This window comes from Thunnus thynnus, chromosome 17 (assembly GCF_963924715.1).
Source record: "Thunnus thynnus chromosome 17, fThuThy2.1, whole genome shotgun sequence".
In the NCBI taxonomy this organism is placed as follows: Eukaryota; Metazoa; Chordata; class Actinopteri; order Scombriformes; family Scombridae; genus Thunnus; species Thunnus thynnus.
In genome coordinates, this window is record NC_089533.1 from 24,927,810 (window position 1) to 24,950,690 (window position 22,881).

At 38.9% G+C, this 22,881-nt stretch overlaps 1 protein-coding gene across 2 annotated transcripts; it reads right to left on the bottom strand.

The window, feature by feature from the left end:
• Window positions 1-7,739: 7,739 nt before the first annotated feature.
• Window positions 7,740-21,086, bottom strand: pih1d1 (PIH1 domain containing 1). Of its 2 annotated transcripts, none has more exons than XM_067616467.1 (11): window positions 20,973-21,086; window positions 19,562-19,671; window positions 17,734-17,791; window positions 17,430-17,618; window positions 14,318-14,379; window positions 13,441-13,522; window positions 13,179-13,275; window positions 12,463-12,489; window positions 12,208-12,286; window positions 10,005-10,148; window positions 7,740-7,850 (listed from the first exon to the last, which is right to left on the bottom strand). In XM_067616467.1, exons 2-11 carry the CDS (start codon window positions 19,640-19,642, stop codon window positions 7,815-7,817), a joined length of 855 nt encoding a protein of 284 aa, XP_067472568.1. In that variant the 5' UTR covers window positions 19,643-19,671; window positions 20,973-21,086; the 3' UTR covers window positions 7,740-7,814. The 2 variants fall into 2 exon arrangements, with proteins under 2 accessions (XP_067472568.1, XP_067472569.1); XM_067616468.1 differs by lacking the exon at window positions 20,973-21,086 and adding an exon at window positions 19,772-19,949.
• Window positions 21,087-22,881: the final 1,795 nt, after the last annotated feature.

Sequence of the window (22,881 nt, forward strand, 5' to 3'; positions counted from 1 at the left end):
GGTTCTATAAAAATCTGATTTTAAACAAACTAAGAAATTCATTTAACATCTGACAACAGTGTCAGTTGGAGGCTCCTCCAGCTCCGCTGCAGTAAGGACTGTTACAGGAGGTCATTCCTGCTCTACAATGACTCCCCTCTGTGCCGAGAAGGGAGTCTCCTCCACTGAGTGGCAATGTACAATGGACATTTTACACTAATTTGCACATTTATAGCAATATCTTGCCTTAAAGTTTAAAATTCTATTTTTATTCTACTTATTTTTATTCATTTAGTACTTTTTGTATAAATATATATTTTTGGTAATTCACACACACACACCTCATTTTGTGTTTCTGTAAGCTTTGTGGGTTGTTTTGTCATTTATGTGATAGCTGCTATAACACTGACATCTATCTATCTCCTTTTGATTATTATCCCTCTACACACTGTCATGATGTCCCATCTTCTCCACTCTCTCCAACTTTCTGTCATCAGGAAGAATTTATAGTGGCCCTGTCACTGTGTGGTTGAATTTCTAAAGGCATTTCCTGTCATCGAAAGCTTTGCCTCTCCCTTCTCTCTGTTGTTGTGCCCATTGCTATGCAAGGCCCAGTAGATTGGAATAACATCAGTCCTTTCAATGGCAAATCATTAAGTGTCTCCCATGTGCTGTTATTGATCTCTATACTCTTCTACCTTTTGCACATTCTTAATTTCTTTTTATTATCAAGCATCAAGAAAAACAGGCAGTTAGACACTTCGAGGAATAGTTTGACATTTTGGAAAATATGCTTACTTGATTTTGTGCCGAAAGTTAGATGAGAAGATTGATACAACTCTGAGATTGGTACCATTCCTATCAGCTAACTCTCAGCAAGAAAGAAAATTTCCCAAACAAGGAGTGACTGAATGAGTGCCTTGCTCAAAGGCTCTGTCTGTAATTTCAAATGGAGAGGAAAGGCCTTTTTTAAAAAAAAAAAAAGGTACATAAAAGTAAGACCTATGACTAAAGGCTTGAGGGATGGAGAGAGGGAGGGAGGGTGGCTGGGGGAGAAATGACAAATGGATGAATGAGAGGTGCACATTTCTGTCTGGATGGAGCATCACAGTCTGAAGCCGCCTGTTTGGAGCTAAATGGAGAGAGGGAGGTATGGATGAATGAACCAGGGGATTTAGAAGAAGAGTCAAGTTCCAGCAGACAACAGGCACATGCCTTAGCTGGGATAATTTTAGTCAAGGGCAATGAGTGTGTGTGTGTGGAGTAAAAGAGAATGGGTATGCACCAGTGTCTCACTATTGTTAAAGAGAGGCTATTAATAGGTTCTACAAAGGTGGAGAGGAGGAAATAAGTTCCTCTGAAAAGAAATCTTGCTGCAATAAAACACCAAAACTAAAAACCAAGTTGTAGGACATTTCTTTATGATATGCTGGCATTATTAAAAACAAGCTAACGATGCATTTTGCTTTGGCAAACCTGCTAAGTCTAGATAGCAAAATGTGTTGTTTGCTTGTTTTAAAATAAATGATAAATGTCCTTGTGTGTGACAGATTGTCATCTCAGTAAACGTGCTGCTTTATTTGACAAATTTTCAAGGAAGTAAAATTGTGAGTCAGACTTGGGTTTACATTGTGGGATGTTTTTTTTTATCACGTAGAAAAACAACATGGGAAAATATTAGCCTCTATGTTACTTTACATTAAAAATCCCTTTAGAAATGTCCCAACTTGTTATTAAAGGTGTGCTAATCAGACAACAACCAGGGAGCTTGACACTGACATGAACTAGCCACTGTAACACACACACACACACACACACACACACGGACACATGCATTACCAACTGCATAGATTACATTTTTGTATGCAGACACCTGTTGTGTACCTTCTACTTTCCTCTGAGGGCTTATGTTAGCAGCTAGCCTCACCTATGTGGTTGGCAGTGACCATAGAAGCATAAGAACAATGTGAAGGGTTGTAGACTATGCACGCATGCGCACGCATGCGCACTCATGCGCACACTCGCTCACGCACGCACGCACGCACACGCACACACACACACAATACTGTAAGCTGTGAGACCTTTGATAGCTAACTCTAAAGAAGGAAATGCTAACTAGATAACAGTACTGTGGTGTCAAAAGGCCATCTGCTGAATGCCTTTATAAGTGCCTAAAGATGAGAAGATATCCATTCATTTAGCTCATCCATTATACACAACAAATACAGCCTATTTAGTATTTGTAAAAGGTGATTTTTTTTAACACACCATGAAATAACAAATATTAAAGGATTAGTTCACTCAAATAACAGAACAACAATAAAAACACATACTACCATTTACCTCTAGTGATAACTACTCATTGAGATGCAATATTGCTGGCTATATTTGCAGGGGTTTTGGAGATATACAGTAATGTGCAAAGGTTTCAAGCACTTTAGATGTTTATATTCTTAATCATATTGCAGTATCATCAGGGAGACATCTCATCAGTCACAAATTTATTCTGCAGCATGACAACAACCCCAAACATACAGCCAGTCATACAGAACTATCTTCAGCAACAACAACAAGGAGTCCTGCAACAGATGGACAGAAGTATCTGAGACTAAATCCACAGAAGAACTTTGGTAACTTCTCCAAGATACAGGAACAATCAACCTGCCAAGTACCTTGAAAAACTGTGTGCAGGTGTACCGTGGAGAACTGCTGCTGTTTTAAAGCCAAAGCGTGGTCACATCAAATGTAGATTTCATTTAGGTTTCTTCTGTTTACTTAACTTTAATTGAAGTTAATTTATAAATGAAAACTATTTATGGCATTATTTTGAAAGCATCCTTTTGGTGCCTAAAACTTTTGCACAGTGCTGTTCATCTCTCATCAGATTTCTGCTGCTGCTTGAATACAAAGGAGGTGAATGGAATTTAATTTGCGTTGTTGAAAGAAAGGAAAATTAGATTTGAAAAGTCAACAGCAATGTGTTTTTCACTGTGGTTTTTACTCCAAGTTCAAATAAATAACTTTTGACAGGGTAACAGGGGCATTATTTTTGGCAACACACATTACTGTTGAAATTGAATTCCACTCACTTCCATTGCATTGGTGTAGTAGCAGATGTTTCAGAAGCAGATATCTCAAAGATTAAAATTAATAGTTCCTCGGTGGTGCATTCAGGGATGCTCAGGAATACAAGATTTTGGTCTGCTCTTGAGAAACAGCAGACAGTGAATCTTATGCTGGAGCATCATTGAGTGCATTAACAAGAATAGTTTTCAAAACTCAATACATGCAACTTAGTGTCCACTGTGATGGATTATGATGATTATGATGATGATGATGATGATGATGATGATGATGATGATGATGATGATGATGATGATGATGATGATGATGATGATGATGATGATGATGATGATGATGATGATGATGGGTGATACCAGAGTGAAATGAACAGAAACCAGTGGCTGTCTGAACAAGTTGTTCATTCATCTAAAACGTTTTGGTTTGGTTCTGCCGTCATCTTATGAGAAGAATATCTAGAAAGGACATTAAATGACAGACAGATAGACATACCTGTATGAAGGTGTGTTCTCACCAGACACGAGACAAAGAGACAGGGGCAGGCAAGAGAATGGCTATTGAACAGAGACAGGGAGAGTTTTATACCGACAGGGACTCTGTGTGTGTGTGTGCTGTGTGGATGAGTATGTGTGTATGCACGCTGTGAGAATAACTGAGTGTTTGAATATACACTACAAGAATAACTGTGAGTCTGTGTGCAAATGTGAAGATTTGCATGTCCACGTGTGTGTGTGTGTGTGTGTGTGTGTGTGTATGTTCAGGGCTGGGGGCCATAGGCGGATTAAGTGGAGGCAGAAAGATGAGCACCCCTCAGGATTAGGGAGAACAGAGGAATGACCTCACTGGACAAATGGAGGGGTGCCACAGGGCAGGTGGAGAGAGGATGACAAAATGAAAGAGGGAGGGTGTGACAGATGGAGGGAGAGAAAGCTGGAAGAACTGGAGAGGGGGGAGGAGAGACAGTTTGTTCAAAGACAATGGTTATTTTCCTTTAATTAATCAAAGTCCACACTATGAAACCTCTCAGAAAGGGGTTGCAAAGGAAAAATAAAGTAAGTCCGGGCTATTAAAAATGCCTTCAACAGTTTGTTGAAGCTTCCCCATTTAACGCTTCATTTATTAAAAATACCAAAACCTAAACACAAAATACAGCTGAGACTGGTGGGAATTAGTTAGTCATTAGTTTAACAGGTATTTGGTCATAAACTGAACCACTTAACATTTTGACCTGATGATGACACTAGATAAAAAGTTAAGGGATCAACTAAGTCATTACAATTCATCCTGTGAGGAACATGATTTTAATTGAATGGAAATCAATCCAGTAGTCTTCACTCAAAACAACAAACAACAACATCATGGTCACACTAAAGGAAAGTCTGAATCTAAGTGGACTGATTGACATTTCCCATCCATAGAGCCCTAGCATGGCTAAAAATATATTTCAGCCATGCAAAGTCATTTGACACAGGCCAAAGGTCCATTTCACTCTGTTAGACAGTTGCTTGTAAAGAGTTCTCTGTAAAAGCATTATACCTTTAATGACTTTTTCAACCATCTTCAAGATTCTGTTTAAGCTTAGTGATAGGTTGAACCTCTGACTTTCAATGACCCAAGGTTTTTTTCAACAGAATTGCTCATTACTTTTTACTTGTGATACAACCAGAAACGTTTCATGACCAACTGTTTGGTCAAAATAGAACACTGTTACATAGTCCATGGGAAGAAATGAATGGACTTTAACTTTTCCACTCAGTACCAAGGGAGTAGCGTGAGAGAGGAGCGGGCTGAACAGATGTGGATGCTCAGCAACAATGATTGAGGGAGGAGACAGACAAAGGGATGACCAGAGCAGATCCAGAAATAGAGGAATGACTGCTTCACTCATTTGCTTTTTCCATGAAAGACGTTTCCAGTTCAAAGAGCCGCATGTACATAAAGCTCACACAAAAGTAACCATACTTCAGCTTAACAGAATGATTGTAGTTTGGGCTACAATATATATTGATTGGGTCTGACCTCATGTTGTGGAGGTCACTGTGCTAGGTGAAAGTCTTAAAGAAGTTGTATAACAGACTAAAAAGGTTCCTCTTCTTATATCCAGCTATTACTGAATTAAACTATCAATGTTTGGAAAAATAATCATAACTCATGGTCCACATACTATCGCATGACCTCAACTAAATTAAGCTAATGAAGGCCATGAGATTTGGATGGAAGCACTAGAAAAGGCTAGTGAGTGGACCTTAAATTGAGATGATTTTGGCGAATTACTGTTCCCAAGGTCAAGAATGAACTCCCACCCTCAAAGCACTTTTGTTGGTTGGAGGATTTTACTTCATGTCTATGAAGCAAAGATGCATGCCAGTTTCTTTTTTTTCTAAAATAATGTTCTCAAATAATCCTTCAGTTAGGGCTGCAACTAACGATAATTTTCATGATCCATTAATTTCTTGATTAATAAATTAGGCTGTTTGGTCTCTAAAATGTCAGAAAATGGTGAAAAATATCAATCTCTGTTTCCCAAAGCCCAAGGTGACATCCTCAAAGGTCTTGTTTTGTCCCAATCAACAGTTCACAACCCAAAGATATTCAGTTTACTATCATAGAAGACAAAAGAAACCAGAAAATATTTGCATTTGAGAAGCTGGAACCAGATAATTTGGAAATTTTCCTCTTAAAAAATAACTCCTACTGATCAATCAATTATCAAAATAGTTGGCTATTCATTAATCGTTGCAGCTCTACATTCAGTTCTACAGCAGGTCAACATAATGACTGGCTCAATTTACTGAAATGCAAAACTGGTGAATCAGGCGAATTTGATCTACAAATCGAAATTGGCCGAAATTATTGGTACCCTTACATTTTATTAAAATAATGCACCATTTGCCCTGAACAGTGTTGAAATTAAAACATATTTTATTATCAATACATGTCTATGTTTGGTTTGCAGTGGAACAAAATATAGTCACTCATGCAGCAAGTTTAAAAGAAGAAAATTACTCATTCTGCTGTTTTGTGCCACTGTGTGCATCACATTGAACATGGAAAACAGAAGGAAAACTAGAGAGTGATCTGAAGACATCAGAAAAAAGGTAATAGCGAAGCATGGCCAACATGAAGGTTACAAGACATACATCTTCAAAGAGCTTGATGTTCCTGTGACCACTGTTGCCAATATTATTAAGAAGTTTAAGGCCCATGGAACTGTAGCCAACATCTCTGGACGTGGTTGCAAGAGGAAAATTAGCCTGAGATTGAACAGGAGGAATCCTGGAATGGTCAATAAAGAACCAAGGAAAACTTCAATACAGATCTAAGCTGATCTTCAAGTTCAAGGTACAATAGTTTCAAGTCCCACCATCCATCGCTGTTTGAATGAAAATGGGCTCCATGGTAGAAGACCCAGGAAGACCCCACTTTTAAGAGCGAGACACAAAAAAGCCAGACTGGACTTTGCCAAAATGCACGTTGACAAGCCACAGTCCTTCTGGGAGAATGTGCTTTGGACAGATAGACAGAGAAATTAGAGCTTTTTGGTAAATCACACCAACCCTATGTTTACAGAAGAAAAAAATTAAGCCTTCAAAGAAAAGAACATCATGCCTACTATGAAACATGGAGGAGGCTCAGTTTTGTTTTGGGGTTGCTTTGCTGCCTCAGGCACTTGGTGCCTTGAATCTGTGCAGCACAATGAAATCAGAAGACTATCAAGGCATTTTGGAGCGAAACGTACAGCCCAGTGTCAGAAAGCTGTGTCTTAGTTGCAGGTCATGGGTCTTCCAGCAAGATAATGACCCCAAACATACATCAAAAAGCACCCAAGAGTGGATGAGAAGAAAATGTTGGACCATTCTGAAGTGGCCTGCTATGCTATGCTATAACTACCAGTGGAGAAGTGTAGAGACCTTATTCAGAGTTAAAGAAAGTGCTTGACTGCAGTTTTTGCTTTCAAAGACCGTGCTATAAAATATTAAGTTTTTTAATTTAATCAAGGGTACCAATATTTTTGGCCATGACATTTTTATTTGTTTCATTGTATTAAATAATATGTTAAGTTTTAAATCAAAAGCAAAGTTTTTTTTTTAAAAAGGTGGAAGGGTACCAATAGTTTCGGCTATGTCTGGTGCTTTGCATTCTAAGTACTGGAAATTAATTAAATAAACATAACATAGATTAACAAGTCTGGCAAGGGATTTTTATTTGTAGCCAAATTTATCACCATTATTATACTTTGTTGTTTTCCAAAGGGGTGTTTAAGTTATGCGTTTTAAATGTTTGGTGCTGACTACTTAAAAATCATTAACTTGAACAATGTGAAATTCATTGAAACAAAATTTAAGATTTTTCATTTTTGTAGAAAATGTAGAAAATATTTGGTTTTGACTGCTTATAAGTTACATCCACACCTGTGAGAAAAAGTCACTTTCCCAGAGCAGTCGTGTCATGTAATGCTACCTGACCATTTCAAAGCCAAACAACAGAAACAGGGCTGGGAAATTTTGGGACCTTAAGTCCAGTAGTTTGAGAGTGGATTATCACCACTCAGACAACTGTTCCTGCATGAAGAAAAACATTTAACACACTTCAGGACCAGCTGCTGTTTTAACCTGGGGTTGTAATTAATGTGGATTTAAGTCTTAAATCAAATAACACAGAGGGATTTGACTTCATTAAAAAAAACACTTTTATTATCACAGCATCATTTTTTTACAACAAAAAAGAAATAACTGGACATTTCTTTTGTAGTTTCATGAGGACACCACAGGCATGGTGACAGTAAGGATCTGAGGGCGAGAGAGAAGAAAATAAAGTGTACAATGTGTTAAGAGACATAATTTTTGTTTAGTAAATTAGTTCAGAATGTTGTGTTAGTGTATTACTTCTGTACAGTGTGTTACAAACAACAGTGTGTGTGAACTTATGTTTATGTTCTATCCTTGTTGTGAATTTGTGTCACAGTGTCATTGTGTGTCTTACCCTAAGTGTCAGCCATTAATCTCACAGATTGTTCCTGTATGTGTGCAGTTTATACTTTATGTATACACTCACCGGCCACTTTATTAGGTACACCTGTTCAACTGCTCATAAACACAAATATCTAATCAGCCAATCATGTGGCAGCAACTCAATACATTTAGGCATGTAGACATGGTCAAGACGATCTGCTGAAGTTCAAACCAAGCATCAGAATGGGGAAGAAAGTTGATTAAAGTGACTTTGAACATTGAATGGTTGTTGATGCCAGACGGGCTGGTCTGAGTATTTCAGAAACTGCTGATCTACTGGGATTTTCACGCACAACCATCTCTAGGGTTTAGAGAGAATGGTCAGAAATAGAGAAAATATCCAGTGAGTAGCAGTTCTCTGAGCGAAAATGCCTTGTTGATGGCAAGGGTCAGGGGAGAATAGCCAGATGGGTTCAAGTTGAAAGAAAAAACATTGCCTGGTCTGATGAGTCTCAATTTCTGCTGCAGCATTCAGATGGTAGAGTAAGAATTTGGCGTAAACAACATGAAAGCATGGATCCATCCTGCCTTGTATCAATAGTTCAGGCTGGTGGTGTAATGGTGTGGGGGATATTTTCTTGGCAAACTTTGAGCCCCTTAGTACCAATAGAGCATTGTTTAATTGCCACAGCCTACCTGAGTATTGCTGACCATGTCCATCCCTTTATGACCATAGCATACCCATCCTCTAATAGCAACTTCCAGCAGGTTAACGTATCATGCCACAAACCTCAAATCATCTAAAACTGGTTTCTTGAATATAACAATGAGTTCACTGTACTCAAATGGCCTCTACAGTCTCCAGATCTCAATCCAATAGAGCACTTTTGGGAGGTGGTGGTGGATGTGCAGCTGACAAATCTGCAGCAACTGTGTGATGCCATCATGTCAATATGGACCAAAATCTCTGAGGAATGTTTCCAGCACCTTGTTGAATCTATACCACAAAGAATTAAGACGGGTCTGATGGCAAAAGGATGTCCAACCTGGTGCTAGCAAGGTGTACCTAATAAAGTGGCCGGTGAGTGTATGGCCCTGTTTACACCTGGAATTAACATCCGTCTTGGGTGAACCGATCACAAGAGGACAGCTTGAAGTACAGGTGTGAACACACTCAAGACGCATTGAGGACGGATTGAGATCCGATCACTCAGACCACATTCGGAGGTGGTCTGGGCCACATGTGGCCACATTCATTTAGCAGTGTAAACGCAATGCATCCTGGGCCACATTGAATGACCGCCTATTCAACTGATGTCCTGTATTTTCCTGCAGACAAGGCACAGGACCCTCCGTCCACAGCTGTTCTACTTGTCAACATATATACATATACATATATACATATACACACACACACATATATATTAGGGCTGTAGTCTGCTGGTCGACTGGTTGATTAGTTGGTCGATATGCTCTTGTCTGACTAAATTCTCATTGGTCGAATAATCTCTGTGTTATTTTCATAAGGAGAAAAGTGCTACATCAATAGCTTTCCAGGATTAATCCATTATTTCCTGCGGCGGGAGGGGCAGACTAACAAATTACCTGTGAAAACAGGGGTGTATTCAAAACACCCCCGAATGAATGGATATAGCGTTTGGGAGTCTGTTCCGGCACGTGAGTCAACCTCTGTCATTGCCTGGGAAACCACTGGTAGCGTGGCTCCGTTAAGGCGTGGCGCTACAGGAAATCAATAGGACGAGCATTTGATTTTTGTGAGGGGACACATAATGCATTGCAGTTTTGGACGGAGGGTACACGGACCCCCGCTCTTCCCGCCAGTTAAAAACAACAACTAACTTGGTCTTTGCAAATGGATATGATGTACGTGTTTATTTGCATATAGAGCAGGGGAGTGAGATCCAATCGCAAGTGGTCACTCAAGACGCATGTTAATACCAGGTGTAAACAGACCCTATGTGTGTTTTGTACCTGAGTGCTGTTGTTGTACTGTGCCACACTGTTCTCCTGGTCAATGAGGAAGGGGTGAAAGATGTCAAGATGGAAGAGCGACGGCCGAGCTGTTAGCACCAGTCGGTCCTCTCCAACGTCCAGAACCAGAGAGCGAGACGACGGCTGCACAGGAGACACGTTCCCAGGAGAGAAGATAACATATCACATCATATGATGAAGCACTTTTTCTGACTACATTCATGCCAAGAGTTACATGATAAGAATCAATACCACTTTTGTTTTGCAGTAAATATGAAGCTGTAGCCAGCAGCCCGTTAGCTTTGCACAATGACTGGAAACACAGAAACAGCTAGCTTGGCTCTGGACAAACCTGCCAGCCCACAACTTGTTTTTACACTTTATTTATTTATTTTTAAGTATTAAACAAACGAAATATAAAATGCTGGTAGGTGGATTTTTTGATTTTACCTTTGGACAGAGATAGCTGTTTCTGTTTCCAGTCTTTGTGCTAAGCTAAGCTAACTGGCTGCTATCAGTAGCTTTATGTTTAATGTACAGACATGAGAGTTGTATCTTCTCATCTCACTCTCACTGTATTTCCCAAAATGTCAATTTATTTCTTTACCACAAAATGTATAAATGTGTGTGACATTTCATTATCATGTCATCCTGGGTTACAGAGGACAGATTAACTGTTTTCATGGCTACTGAAATGTTATTTCTGGAGTTTTTACACCCTGACAAGAATAAAAAGGCCCTAGACTCAGAAGGAGCACTATAATGATAAAATATTACACTGATGGAGTTCTAGCTTACTTATTACACAAGAGCAAGCATTTGTGCATCAAATAGGCTATAAACCATTAAACCATAGGAGTTTTTGTAATTGAAAGTTTTTTTTTTCCCAGCAGTAATTACTAAATCTTTGGCAGTGTTTTATAATTACAGTTTCATGCAAGTCACGTTTCCCTCATGGGACTTGTGAGTAGGTGTCAGTGTTGATGTACATTCACCGGCCACTTCATTAGGTACACCTGTTCAACTGCTCATTAACACTAATTAAATTAAATATCTAATTAGCCAATCACATGGCAGCCACTCAATGCATTTAGGCATGTAGACATGGTCAAGACGATCTGCTGAAGTTCAAACCAAGCATCAGAATGGGGAAGAAAGTTGATTTAAGTGACTTTGAACGTGGCATGGTTGTTGGTGGCAGATAGGCTGAGTATTTCAGAAACTGCTGATCTACTGGGATTTTCACACACAACCATCTCTAGGGTTTAGAGAGAATGATCAGAAAGAGAGAAAATATCCAACGAGCAGTTGTTCCCTGGGCGAAAATGCCTTGTTGATGGCCGAAGTCAGAGGAGAACAGCCAGACTAGTTTGAACTCACTGAAAGGCAACAGTAACTCAAATAACTGCTTGTTACATCTGAGGTATGCAAAAGAGCATCTCTGAACACACAATATGTCAAACCTTGAAGTAGATGGGCTACAGCAGCAGAGGACCACACCAGGCGCTAATCCTATCAGCTAAGAACAGGAAACTGAGGCTACAATTGGCAAAGGCTCACCAAAATTGAACAACAGCAGATTGGAAAAACGTAGCCTGGTCTGATGAGTGTTGATTTCTGCTGCGACATTCAGATGTTAGGGTCAGAATTTGATGAAAACAAAATGAAAGCATGGATCCATCCTGCCTTGTATGAACGGTTCAAGCTGGTGGTCCAATGGTGTGGGGGATATTTTCTTGGAACACTTTGGGCCTGTTAGTACCCACAGAGCATTGTTTAAATGCCACAGCCTACCTGAGTATTGTTACTGACCATGTCCTTCTTCTAATGGCTACTTCCAACAGGATAACACGCCATGTCACAAAACTCAAATCATCACAAACTGGTTTCTTGAACATGATAATGACTTCGCTGTACTCAAATGGCCTCCACAGTCACCAGATCTCAATCCGATCAAGCATCTTTAGGAAGTGGTAGACGGGAGATCTGCATCATGGATGTGCAGCCGACAAATATGCAGCAACTGATGGTGCTATCATGTCAATATGGACCAAAATCTCTGAGGAATGTTTCCAGCACCTTGTTGAATCTATGCCATGAAGAATTAAGAAATTTCTGAAGGCAAAAGGGTATCCAACTCGATACTAGCAATGTGTACCTAATAAAGTGGCTGGTGAGTGTATGTGTGTATTGTATGTCTCACCACTCCAGGCAGCTTTATTTCTGCAATGAGGTACTCAGGGACACCAGCAGGAGTCTCCACAAGCAAGGTGAACTCTGGTCTGCAGAACGTGAAGAGATTACCAGAAAGGAATGTGAAAGGGGAAAGTGTCATAATGAGATATGGGAGGAGGAAGGGAGGATGAGGTTACATCAATTGACAAAAGACAAACAAGGAGAAAGTTGAAGCAAAGGTGAGAAAAATGAGTAACAAAAGTTGTTTTTGCAAAGGGTTTACCTTTTGGCCATAGCAGAGGAGCTCTCCCTGAAGGAGAAGGGACAGAGAGTGGGAGATTAGTGTGTTGAGAACAAATGTGGGATTGTAAACCGATTGGAAACACTGTCTTTGTGTTTTTATACATGTTTCTTGTAGTCAAAAAAATAGAGAAATGTCCATGTTTCAGTTCATTTTGCATTATTATTATTTGCTAAACTTGTAATAGAGACTTTTAACATTGAGGTTTTACTAATTCAGCTTAAGTAATGAATTTTATCACTTCTTCTACTACTGTCCTGCTCAGTCTCTATATTGTTTTAGCCTTTTTAGATCTGCACTGGAGCCCTGCAAGGTATAAGCTAAAGTGCAAAGATCACAGGTGGGGTGGAGAAGGATTGTCTTGGCAGCAGCAGTCATTTTTATCATCTGTGGCCAATAAAAAATCATTTTACGAGCTAGCAGAATGTGTTGTGCCAGTTGTGTCTGATAGATTAAAGCTCAGCAAAGACAGTTACCACTGTCTGAATCGTTTTCATATTTGAAAAACTGGACAGTTAACAGTGTCAGTGTGTATTGTGTTACAAAATTGAGTGTACTCAAAGATGTCAGTATGCATGTTATATTTGATCTTTTTTGTGTTGTCTGACTGACTTTGTGGGGTCTCCGGATGACTTGATTTTTTGACTTGGTTTTCCGCTAATCAATGCATTTAGACAGAAAGAGTCTGAGGAACGTACTGGGGCTGCAGCTCTTGAATCACAGGCCTGCTCTTCGTCCGAATGTTCTGCTCGCTAACAGAACCCAAGAACTTTCTGTTCTTCAGCACCTTCCAGTCTGCAGAAAGCCAAAAGAGAAACTCAACAACTGCTACCAACATGAAGGAGAGATTTTACACACACACACACACACACACACACACACACACACACACACACACACACACACACACACACACACACACACACACACACACACACACACACACACACACACACACACCTCTACTTAGCTCCAGGTTGTATTTATTTTCTAAACCCTCCAGAGACACCAGAATAACAAACTGCTGGAACAAGGGATCCTTCTACAAGACATAGACATAAATACACATTTCATTGTTAGGTTAAAAAAACAACAACAAAAAACAAGAACAACAACAACAAAAAACACAACATAACACTGTACAATGTTTCTCAGTTCCCTCAGCAAATGTAAAACAGACAACTGATTTCATTTTTCTAAATGTAATATTTCCTTTTTAAAATTCAGCCTGCTCTTTCAAAAATGAAAAATGCTATGACATAAGTAAGAAAATTCATTAAAACTAGATAAATGATACCATTAAAGGCTATTTGTACTTTTTAATGTCAAAAAATGTGAATTATTAGCCTATTCTTTAAATATTAATTACTATACTTTTCTATAATTCACCCCTGCACTGAAATGTTAATCAGAACCCTGACAGTCTAATATTATTAATTATCAATAAAACTGACAATAAGAAATTGCTTTTTGAATTGCCCTTCCAATTCACATGTTTTTTATTTGTTTGCAGTTTTTTTTTTTTAATTTCTTCAATACATAACTAATAAATGGCTCAGCTGCCTAACACACCTACAAAACTACTGATTCTTTGTGGACTTGCAGTGATGCATTAGTTAATATGCAATTGGTTTCTTTTCTTTAGATGATAAATATTATTCTGGCTTTAAAAGTCTTCAGTGACTGAGGTAGATTTGATACATTTTGTATCAAATGTATAATTACACAGTATTAACTAACCCGAATGTTATACAGATATACAGTTAAATATACACCTCCACATTTAACAGACATTATCCCATGCAAGTATAACATGTATACTTCTTCCTAAACACACCTGGCACATCTGGAAGAAGTCTTGATTGATGACCACGTCATAAGCTGTGCAACCATTAGAGCCTGAGGCAGAGGGAGAGAGACAGAGGGAGAGATGTTTATCACTGCAAGAAAAATGAGGCGATGGGATTAAAATTCTGCAGTTACAAAGAAATGAGAAGAAGATAAGAAAAAGGAGTGGAGTGTGAAGAGTGGAAACAAAGGAGAAATTGCTGTTTACAGAGTTAGAGGGTAAAGTCCAAAATGTAATTCACGCCATAGCACTTGAGAATAAAACCATGGTTACTAGTACAATTCAACTAAACTAAACTATGACATTACTATTTATTTTACTTCACTATAAATTACACTGTGCTGCTCAAGAAATATTAAAAGAACTACCACTAAATATATTTTCTAATATTTTTTTTATGCAGAACACACGCATCAGAGAACAACAAAACAGTGCAAGTACAAAAACAACCTGTGACACGGCATTTACTGCAGCCTGAAACTTTGACTTTACTGTAAAAAAGAAAATAGTAAATAAATAGTGTGTGAATTCAATAAATAACAATAAATGAATGCAATAAATGAACAACAGTTAGTATAATCCAGGTAACTGCCTCAGGTGTAATGCAGCCAAAGCCTTGCAGAAGAGGTCTAAATGTGATTATTTTAGCCTTTCCTCTTTGTGTGTCAAATACTGTAGATTCCATTTGCTCACACAAAATACCATTTCCAATATTTGCACAGTCCTGATCTCAGGACTGGGAATTGAGATCAACCCAAAACCCTGAAAAGACATGACTAAAAAATGCAAACAGATTAATAAGTACCTTAGTAAAAAGGGCCCTCTGGGAGTGTCCACTTAAAAGATTACTTTTGCTGATATATGGGAATATGTCTTTACATGACTCTATAGCCAAGAGCAGTCTAAGCCTGCACCAGGAGTTCAATGCCATGATTACTCAATCAAACTGAACCTACAGGCCTAAACAAAGAAGCGTGACGTTACTACAAGGCTTTCACATGCCTTACAGTACATGGCTGTTTATTCAATTTTGTTACTGACTAAACCAGTGTGGAAGTTGCTGGTAATGAAAGTTTAATTATTAACATAAAGTACGCATTTGCATGCAAAACTCCTTCCTTTTTTCAGTTTTTTTAATGGCAATTCTGATGAATCATTACAGTTCAAAACCTGTAGGTCATCTGAGACATCTGGAAGTATTTGGATAATAGTTTGTTTTCTTTTGTGTGGGTGTGAACAGAAAGCACTGTGTGGGAGATATGGATCTTTTATTACATCACAAGTTTAGATGTTAAAAAGTTCAAAATTGGACAGATACACATGAAGTCAAACAAAATCACCATATTTAATATCTAGGGCTTAGAGCCAAAGGGGTCCATGTGGGGCAAATATCAAATGAAAGTTCTCAGTGAGATCTTTTCAGTGCCAAAAGGACACAACTGAAATGATGACTCATAGATTGTAATTAGAAGAAAACTGTAAGGGGGAACAGTAAAAGTGGAGTTCTGGTCAGTGCCAAAAGGGCGTAAGCTCACTTGAAGATCAAGTGGTTTCGCTATGTAAAAGAGGACCTCAAGACAGTTTACTTCAAGTATGAGCTCTCTGACCAATCGTTTAGAAAGATGCAGGTGGCACAACGAGCAGCCACAGTATCCCACAGTGTTATGAGGAGTTTTATAGCTCTTTGAATGTGTCAAATGAGTAAGAACACCCGAGTCCCAGGACACATCAATAAATGATAAGGGCACTCCGAAAATGCATTAAAAAAGGTTGATGTACATGCAGTTATACTGACAATGAGATTAGTTTATGTGTTTATAGAGGTTTTTAAAAGTTTTTAACAGAAAAATCAGTATCAGTTGATGTGTGCGTTCCTTGTAGCCTAGAATTTTCAAAGCCTTAATGAAAGTTGCAGAGCATTACTTCAAGATGAAGATATTTGTTCTTATCTTTTTTCAGTGTTGACTGAAGTGTTATTGATCATTTTAAATTAAAATTATTGTGATTTATAATTGTGGCAAAGGCAGCTGATTCAAGTTTCATCAAAATTTGTTTTGGCTCTCCAGTAAAATCTGTTGTAACGTACTTACGCCTTTGGCTCCAAGTGCTCAATATTTTATTGAAAATCCCTTGCAGTCAATGACTGCCTGGAGCCTTGGAGCCACAGACACCAGCACACGCTTTGTCTCTGCCTTTAGTCTGGTCTTCAGCAGGTGAAGTGCAGCTCAGATGGATTGATTGACTGACTGGGCCAGTTGAGGATATTCCACCTCTTCACCCTGAAAAGCTCTTTGGTTGCTTTGGCTGTATGTTTAGCAAAGGTTGTCCTGCTAAATGGTAAAATGTGCTCCAATAAGTTTTGATGCATTTGTCTGAATGTAAGTACACAGAATGCTCCTGTATACCTGTGCATTCATCCTGTTGTGTCCGTCAGCAGTGAAATCATCAATAATTGCCAGTGTGCCAGTTCCACTGGCAGCCATACACGCCTGAGCCACAACAGAAGCGCCGCCATATTTGAAAGATGAGAGGCTATGCTTTAGGTCATGAGCTGTTCCTTTTCTTCTCCACACTTTCTTCTTTCCATAATTTTGATAGGAGGTTGATTTTTGTTTCATCAGTCCATGGAACTTGGCCTTTCTGTTTTTGAGGCTTACCAGGGGTTTGCATCTTGTGGTGAACCCTCTCTAAGGTTATGGTCATGAAGTCTTCTCTAGATCGTTCAGAGGGAAACATGAACCAACTACCTTTGATATCTTGCTGATAGATTTTCGCTTTTTTGAGCCTCATTATTATCATTCTTGTACACATGCGGCCCACATTTCAGTTAAATCTGCGCATGTGTGGCAGTTTAGGACCTCAACAGTGTTCACACTGGAGCCGGATACACGTCACTTACAAACATGAATGTGAACCATCAGCACAAAAAGATCAGATCTGCCAAAAATTCGGAATTGAGCATTAAGGCCTAGCCAAGAGTCCAACTACATTTGAACCCCTAAACTTTGGGCTATGTGTTAAAAGGGCTATATCTCCGACAAAGTTCTTTTATACTGATGTAAACCTACTCAAATTCAAGTGGAGACCTTTTTGTACATACTGTTGTCTACTTCTGTGTGTGGCTCGCCCAGGCTCATAGGCACTCTGTAGCTGCTGGGATCCTCTGACTGGAGCAGCTCCACAAGTTCCTCTCTAGACAGTTGCGGGGGAGGTGGGACTGAGTTGGACTGACAGATGTTCACAAACACCTTCTGCATGCCTTGCTCTGAGAGAGTTTTCACACACATGCCTGGGAGAGAAAGGAGAAAAAGAAAAAATACACCATAAATTGTGTCCATAAACACTGTGACACATACGAGTATGTTTGTGTGATTTGATAACGCTAGCATTGTACAGGTACTTACCAGGTTGTGGTCGGATTACTTTGGAGTCTGGATTTTCAGTCTGCAGGTTTCCCATCGTCTACATAGATAACCAGCAGTTTATTTCAGTTCATTAATGGTTTGCAGACACATTGGGAAGTTTTACACATATTCAACTACATCAAAAGTTCTGAGAGTAGTTCCTGAGATTAGTTCCTCTGCTTCCAAAGTACCTTAAACTTTGAAAAGCATGACATATTGAAAAAAATAAAAAGGAAAGGGAAGAAGCAAAGAAAAACTCAAAAGAATAGAAATGCACACCAATGCACAATGTACCAGTGCTGACAAGACAAACAAGGGCAATCTGTGTTTGAAAGTGTTAAGCTGCATGAGGTTATTTTTCATGGCACAGTATTACCTTTTTATTTTCTGGACATTTCAAACATCCAAACCTGTTAGTATTTAATGAATTGACCAATTGCCTCGTTCATGATCAATAAATCTAATATTTAGTGGATAGCAAAACACAAAAATCTTAAACTTTAAGGCCCTGTTTACACCTGGCATTAACATGCGTCTTGGGTGATCTGATCACAAGTTGAAAGCTCTAAGTAGGTCTGTTTACACCTGGTATTAACATGCGTCTCCACATATGTCTTCAGTGACCACTTGTGATCGAATCTCACTTCCCCACTCTATATGCAAATAAACATGGACATCATTACTGTTTGCAAAGACCAAATTCGTTGTTGTTTTTAGCTGGTGGGAGGACCGGCAGGGGTCAATGTACCGTCTGTCCAAAGCTGTGTCCAACTTGTTTGACAGGATAGGATAAACAAAAACATTTTTTAGACACACAAGTGAAAAACGAATGGTTTCATTTCTATTCCAACTGTCGATTTGATAAGAAAACGGGTTAGGGGAATGAGAAAAAAAAAGGAAAAAAGAGGAAGTGGATTTTGTTTTTTAATCCACATGAAAATGGAAAAACAAAAACACAAGTTCCTCTCTAGACAGTTGCAGGGGAGGTGGGACTGAATGGAAGGGAATGTACGACTGCCTCAGAAAAAAAGGAATCTTTGGCTTTTTGCATGGGTATCGTCCACGAAGGAAGCCTCTCCTAAAGCCCAAGCAGAAAAAAAGCACACCTGGAATTTGCCAGGGCCCATGCTGAAAAAGATGAAGACTACTGGGACTCTATACTCTGGAGTGATGAGACTAAGATCACTGTTTTTGGAACTAATGGCTTCAAAACTGTATGGCGTCGCAAAGGTGAGGATTTCAAAGAAAAATGCATGGTGCCTACAGTGAAATATGGTGGTGGTAGTGTCCTTATGATGGCCAGAACATGTTCAGCTTCTGACATCATAACAACAAAAAAAAATTCCATCACCCAGTGGTTGATCCGCCAGAGAGGGTAGGCGGATTCAACACATGTGTGTGAAGCAGCGTACTGTCCTTTTCCCAGGCTCTGCTTGGTGACGTCACACAAGCAACACTGTTGGGATCTCTGGGAGCGAGGTTGAGTGAGGTCCAAAACACCTGCAATTACCGCTTATCGTAATAGGTGCCGCCAAAGAGAATGAAACAGAGATCTTGTTCAATTTAATACACTCAAGGGTTTTACCATTACAGTCGTACTTGGTCTGGTATGACTGGAAGCGTATGGTGGCTAATGTTATCAGACTTCTCGAAGGATATTCACTGACATTAATCATTATGATTTGCTAACTTTATTAGTATATTCTACTTTTGCAACAGTTACACTATGTTTTACTATCCTGTAAATGTCATTTGTGATCACAGTGATCACTGTTAGTAAAAGTTACACAGTCTCACTTTAACCTAATTAAGATTAAAGCAAAATTACCTGTAACAGCAGCTGTTGATAGAGCTCCTCTTGCTGCTGTAACTCCAACTCGGAGTTGAGGAGTGAGGAGTCTGTCGTCATGGCTATGGGCAGAAATCCGCCAATGAATCCTATAATCGAATAAGAAATTGAACAATTAATGTCTTATTTTTGATTATGACACTGAATCAAATAACTTCTTGTAATGTGAAAGGGTCATACTGCAATTACCTTTTTCCAATCTCTAAGCATGTCACAGTCACATTCTTCTTTTCTCCAAGGTTCCTACTCTTATTCCAATATAGCCCCTCAATACACAGCTGTTTGAGTTATCTGGATAACTTTTTAAGTAAAAACCTGAAAGCCTCTCAAATCTGGAATATGAACCACCTCCAAATTCAGGGGCTGGATCCTTTGAAGGGTGCAGCATGGCAAGAATTAATTAAACTTAATATTTGCTGATGACACATGGAAAGAAACCAGCTTCCATTGAAGAGTCCATTAAAGAAGTAATCTGGTGATTTGGTATTCCACTGTCATTAAGTTAAGGGACTTACCAAAAAAGAATACTCAAACTCAAAGCAGCAGAGGCAGAGATATCCTGACTTTTAGTCGCTGTGGGTCAAGCACTAAAAACACCGAATCCTACATTTATGAGGCATTGAGTTCCCCATAATGCAACTCAATGCCCTCTTTCATTAGAAACAGTCCAAAATATCCACTTCTTTCAAACATTATATACCTCACCTCCAGTTTGTAAAGCAGGACAAAACCTAAGACTTTTTCTGTGTGCAAGCAACTGTATGTCACGACAAAAATAACAACAACAAACTTTTAATGGACTCGCTAACATTATCTTAGTAGGGACTGACAATACACGTGACAAAGTTGACAAGAATCTCCTATCATTTTTTACATTTTTATTCATTTTATCAGCACAGGATGGAGTTTCTCTTCAACACGCATGCGCGAAAACATGCACATGACCTAAACGAAGTTACTTTTCACTGAGCTTAAGAGGACTCCATTAATTATAACAGCCTAAACAGGTGGGTAAGACCTTGTGCCTTAGTACACTTCTATCACAGAACCCGGACACCTATGGGGACCGAGATATCGGCCCCAAATTGTATACATAGATGGATGTTTGGGATACACAAACAGGCATTATACACTCTTGCTTTCCCATTAATGCTCACTGATACTGGCGGCAAATAAAAAATGTCGCCTACTATTTGGTTACATGTCTCATGAGGCGTTCGTTGTTTCCCGTCAAACAGTTACGTTAGAGCTGCTAGCTTAGCTTTAGCTTCCTAGAAGTGCATATTCCAGCCGACTGGCTTCTATATCAAATAAATTACCTCCCTGTTGTGTCTACTATGCGTCTACTATGTTCATCCCCTCAAAAACACGTATATAGATGTTTGTTTACCTTTCCCACTCGCACCGGTAAGTTCAGAGAAACGGCATGCGCACGCCAGTCTCCTACGCAACAACAATACATCCGCTCCAAACCCTTCAAAATAAAAGCGCCCCAAACTCCTCCTCCTCCTATTCTTCTTCTTCTTCTTCTTCTTCTTCTTCTTCTTCTTCTTCTTCTTCTTCTTCTTCTTCTTCTTCTTCTTCTTCTTCTATTGGATTTAAAGTAAGACTCAATTCTCCTATGTAATCTAAATAATTATATTTACAATGATCAATGTCATCTTCACATTTACCACATATCCCTAAATGATGTCTACACACAAGCGAGCTGTGTCCAAATTTCCAACAACATCTGTACCGAATGTCATAACAAAAGATATAAGATCACTTTGTCAGGTAGGATTTCTGATTCAAAATGCATTATAACATAACAGTTTCACATCTTTCTCCATCTCTCATCCTGATTATTCTATGATTGTCCACAACCCTGTTACATTCTTTAAATCTACTTGCATCAATCACATATGGTACTCCATCAGCAACGTCCTTTACTGGGGCTCTTCAATGAAATGAGAAACATGACACTTGGTAACCATCTAACTCAGATATTTTCAATGCGTTCTTCAATTGTTTCTGTGACACACATCCAACAATGATCAATCCTCTTTTTTTAACCTCAACTAAGTCGACATTGCCAAGTTTGTCCTTAATCCATGTTTGTCCGACAGAACTCCAAATCTGTCCTTGCTACCAGTTAATTTTATTCCAACCAAGTGGATTTCTCTTTTGTTCTCACTATCATCACTGTAACTTGGAATTTCTTCTCTTTTTTCTTTTTCCTCCCTGATTTCGTCCCGCCGCTCCTTTCAAACTCATCCACCTCCATCTTCCTCCAGGGATCTGCACCTCAAACTTGAAACTGACTGAAACCCTCATTGTTCACAAAAACTGGACAATTTATTGGTCAAAAACAATCCTGCTGGCCTGTACTTTATTTTTTCACTGTCCTTTAACCTGTAGCATTTAAGAAACATGCAGGCACTCAAATTCATACATTGTAAGTGTCTGCTGTGTACTATTCCTCTTGACTGTTCATGCACACATCTTGTATTTCAAATGTTCTTTTATTTTCATGTTCACCATGGTGAAGAGGTGTGTGAAACTGTGGGAGGGGAGCAGGGGGCCCACCAAGTCCACGTTAACATGGTCGAACCTCCTTTTGTGCACTGAGAACTGCGCCAGGGGGGCTTTGGTGTGGCGGTGCACCTTAGCGTGTTGGCACTCCATGCAGCCCAGTCCCTCATGTCTTTCTTGAGGCTGTTCCAGACGAACCTGGCTGCCACCAGCCTTTGAAAGGGTTTCCTGCCTGCGTGAGAGAGGCCATGGACAGCCTCAAGAACCTGCCATCTGCTACAGTACCTAAGTAAATGATATATACATATATATATATATATATATATATATATATATATATATATATATATATATATATATATATATATATATATATATTTCATATTATTAAATATGAAGTTAACAAAAAATATAAACAAGTAAAACAAACTTAATGCAAAATGTATATGCTGTTAACCATATTTTCATCATCATGGCTGCCAACTTATTTATAAGGTTTTTTAGATTTTATGATTTTTATGGCTTTTTTATGGTTGATATTTTTTATGGTTATCATCATCTGCATCTGACAGTGTAACATCACCTACTGTAGACTATAATATATGGAACACCAAATGGCCAAAATTCACCAGGTTTTAGTCGCACCAGGCACTTACCACAAATTTTCAATCAATTTATATCATAAAAAACAAACTATTAAAGTTTAGAATTGTATGTATATAGTTGTTCTATAAACTTTAAAAAACAAAAAAAAAAATTGGTGTGTTCAAGAGACAATTGTTCAA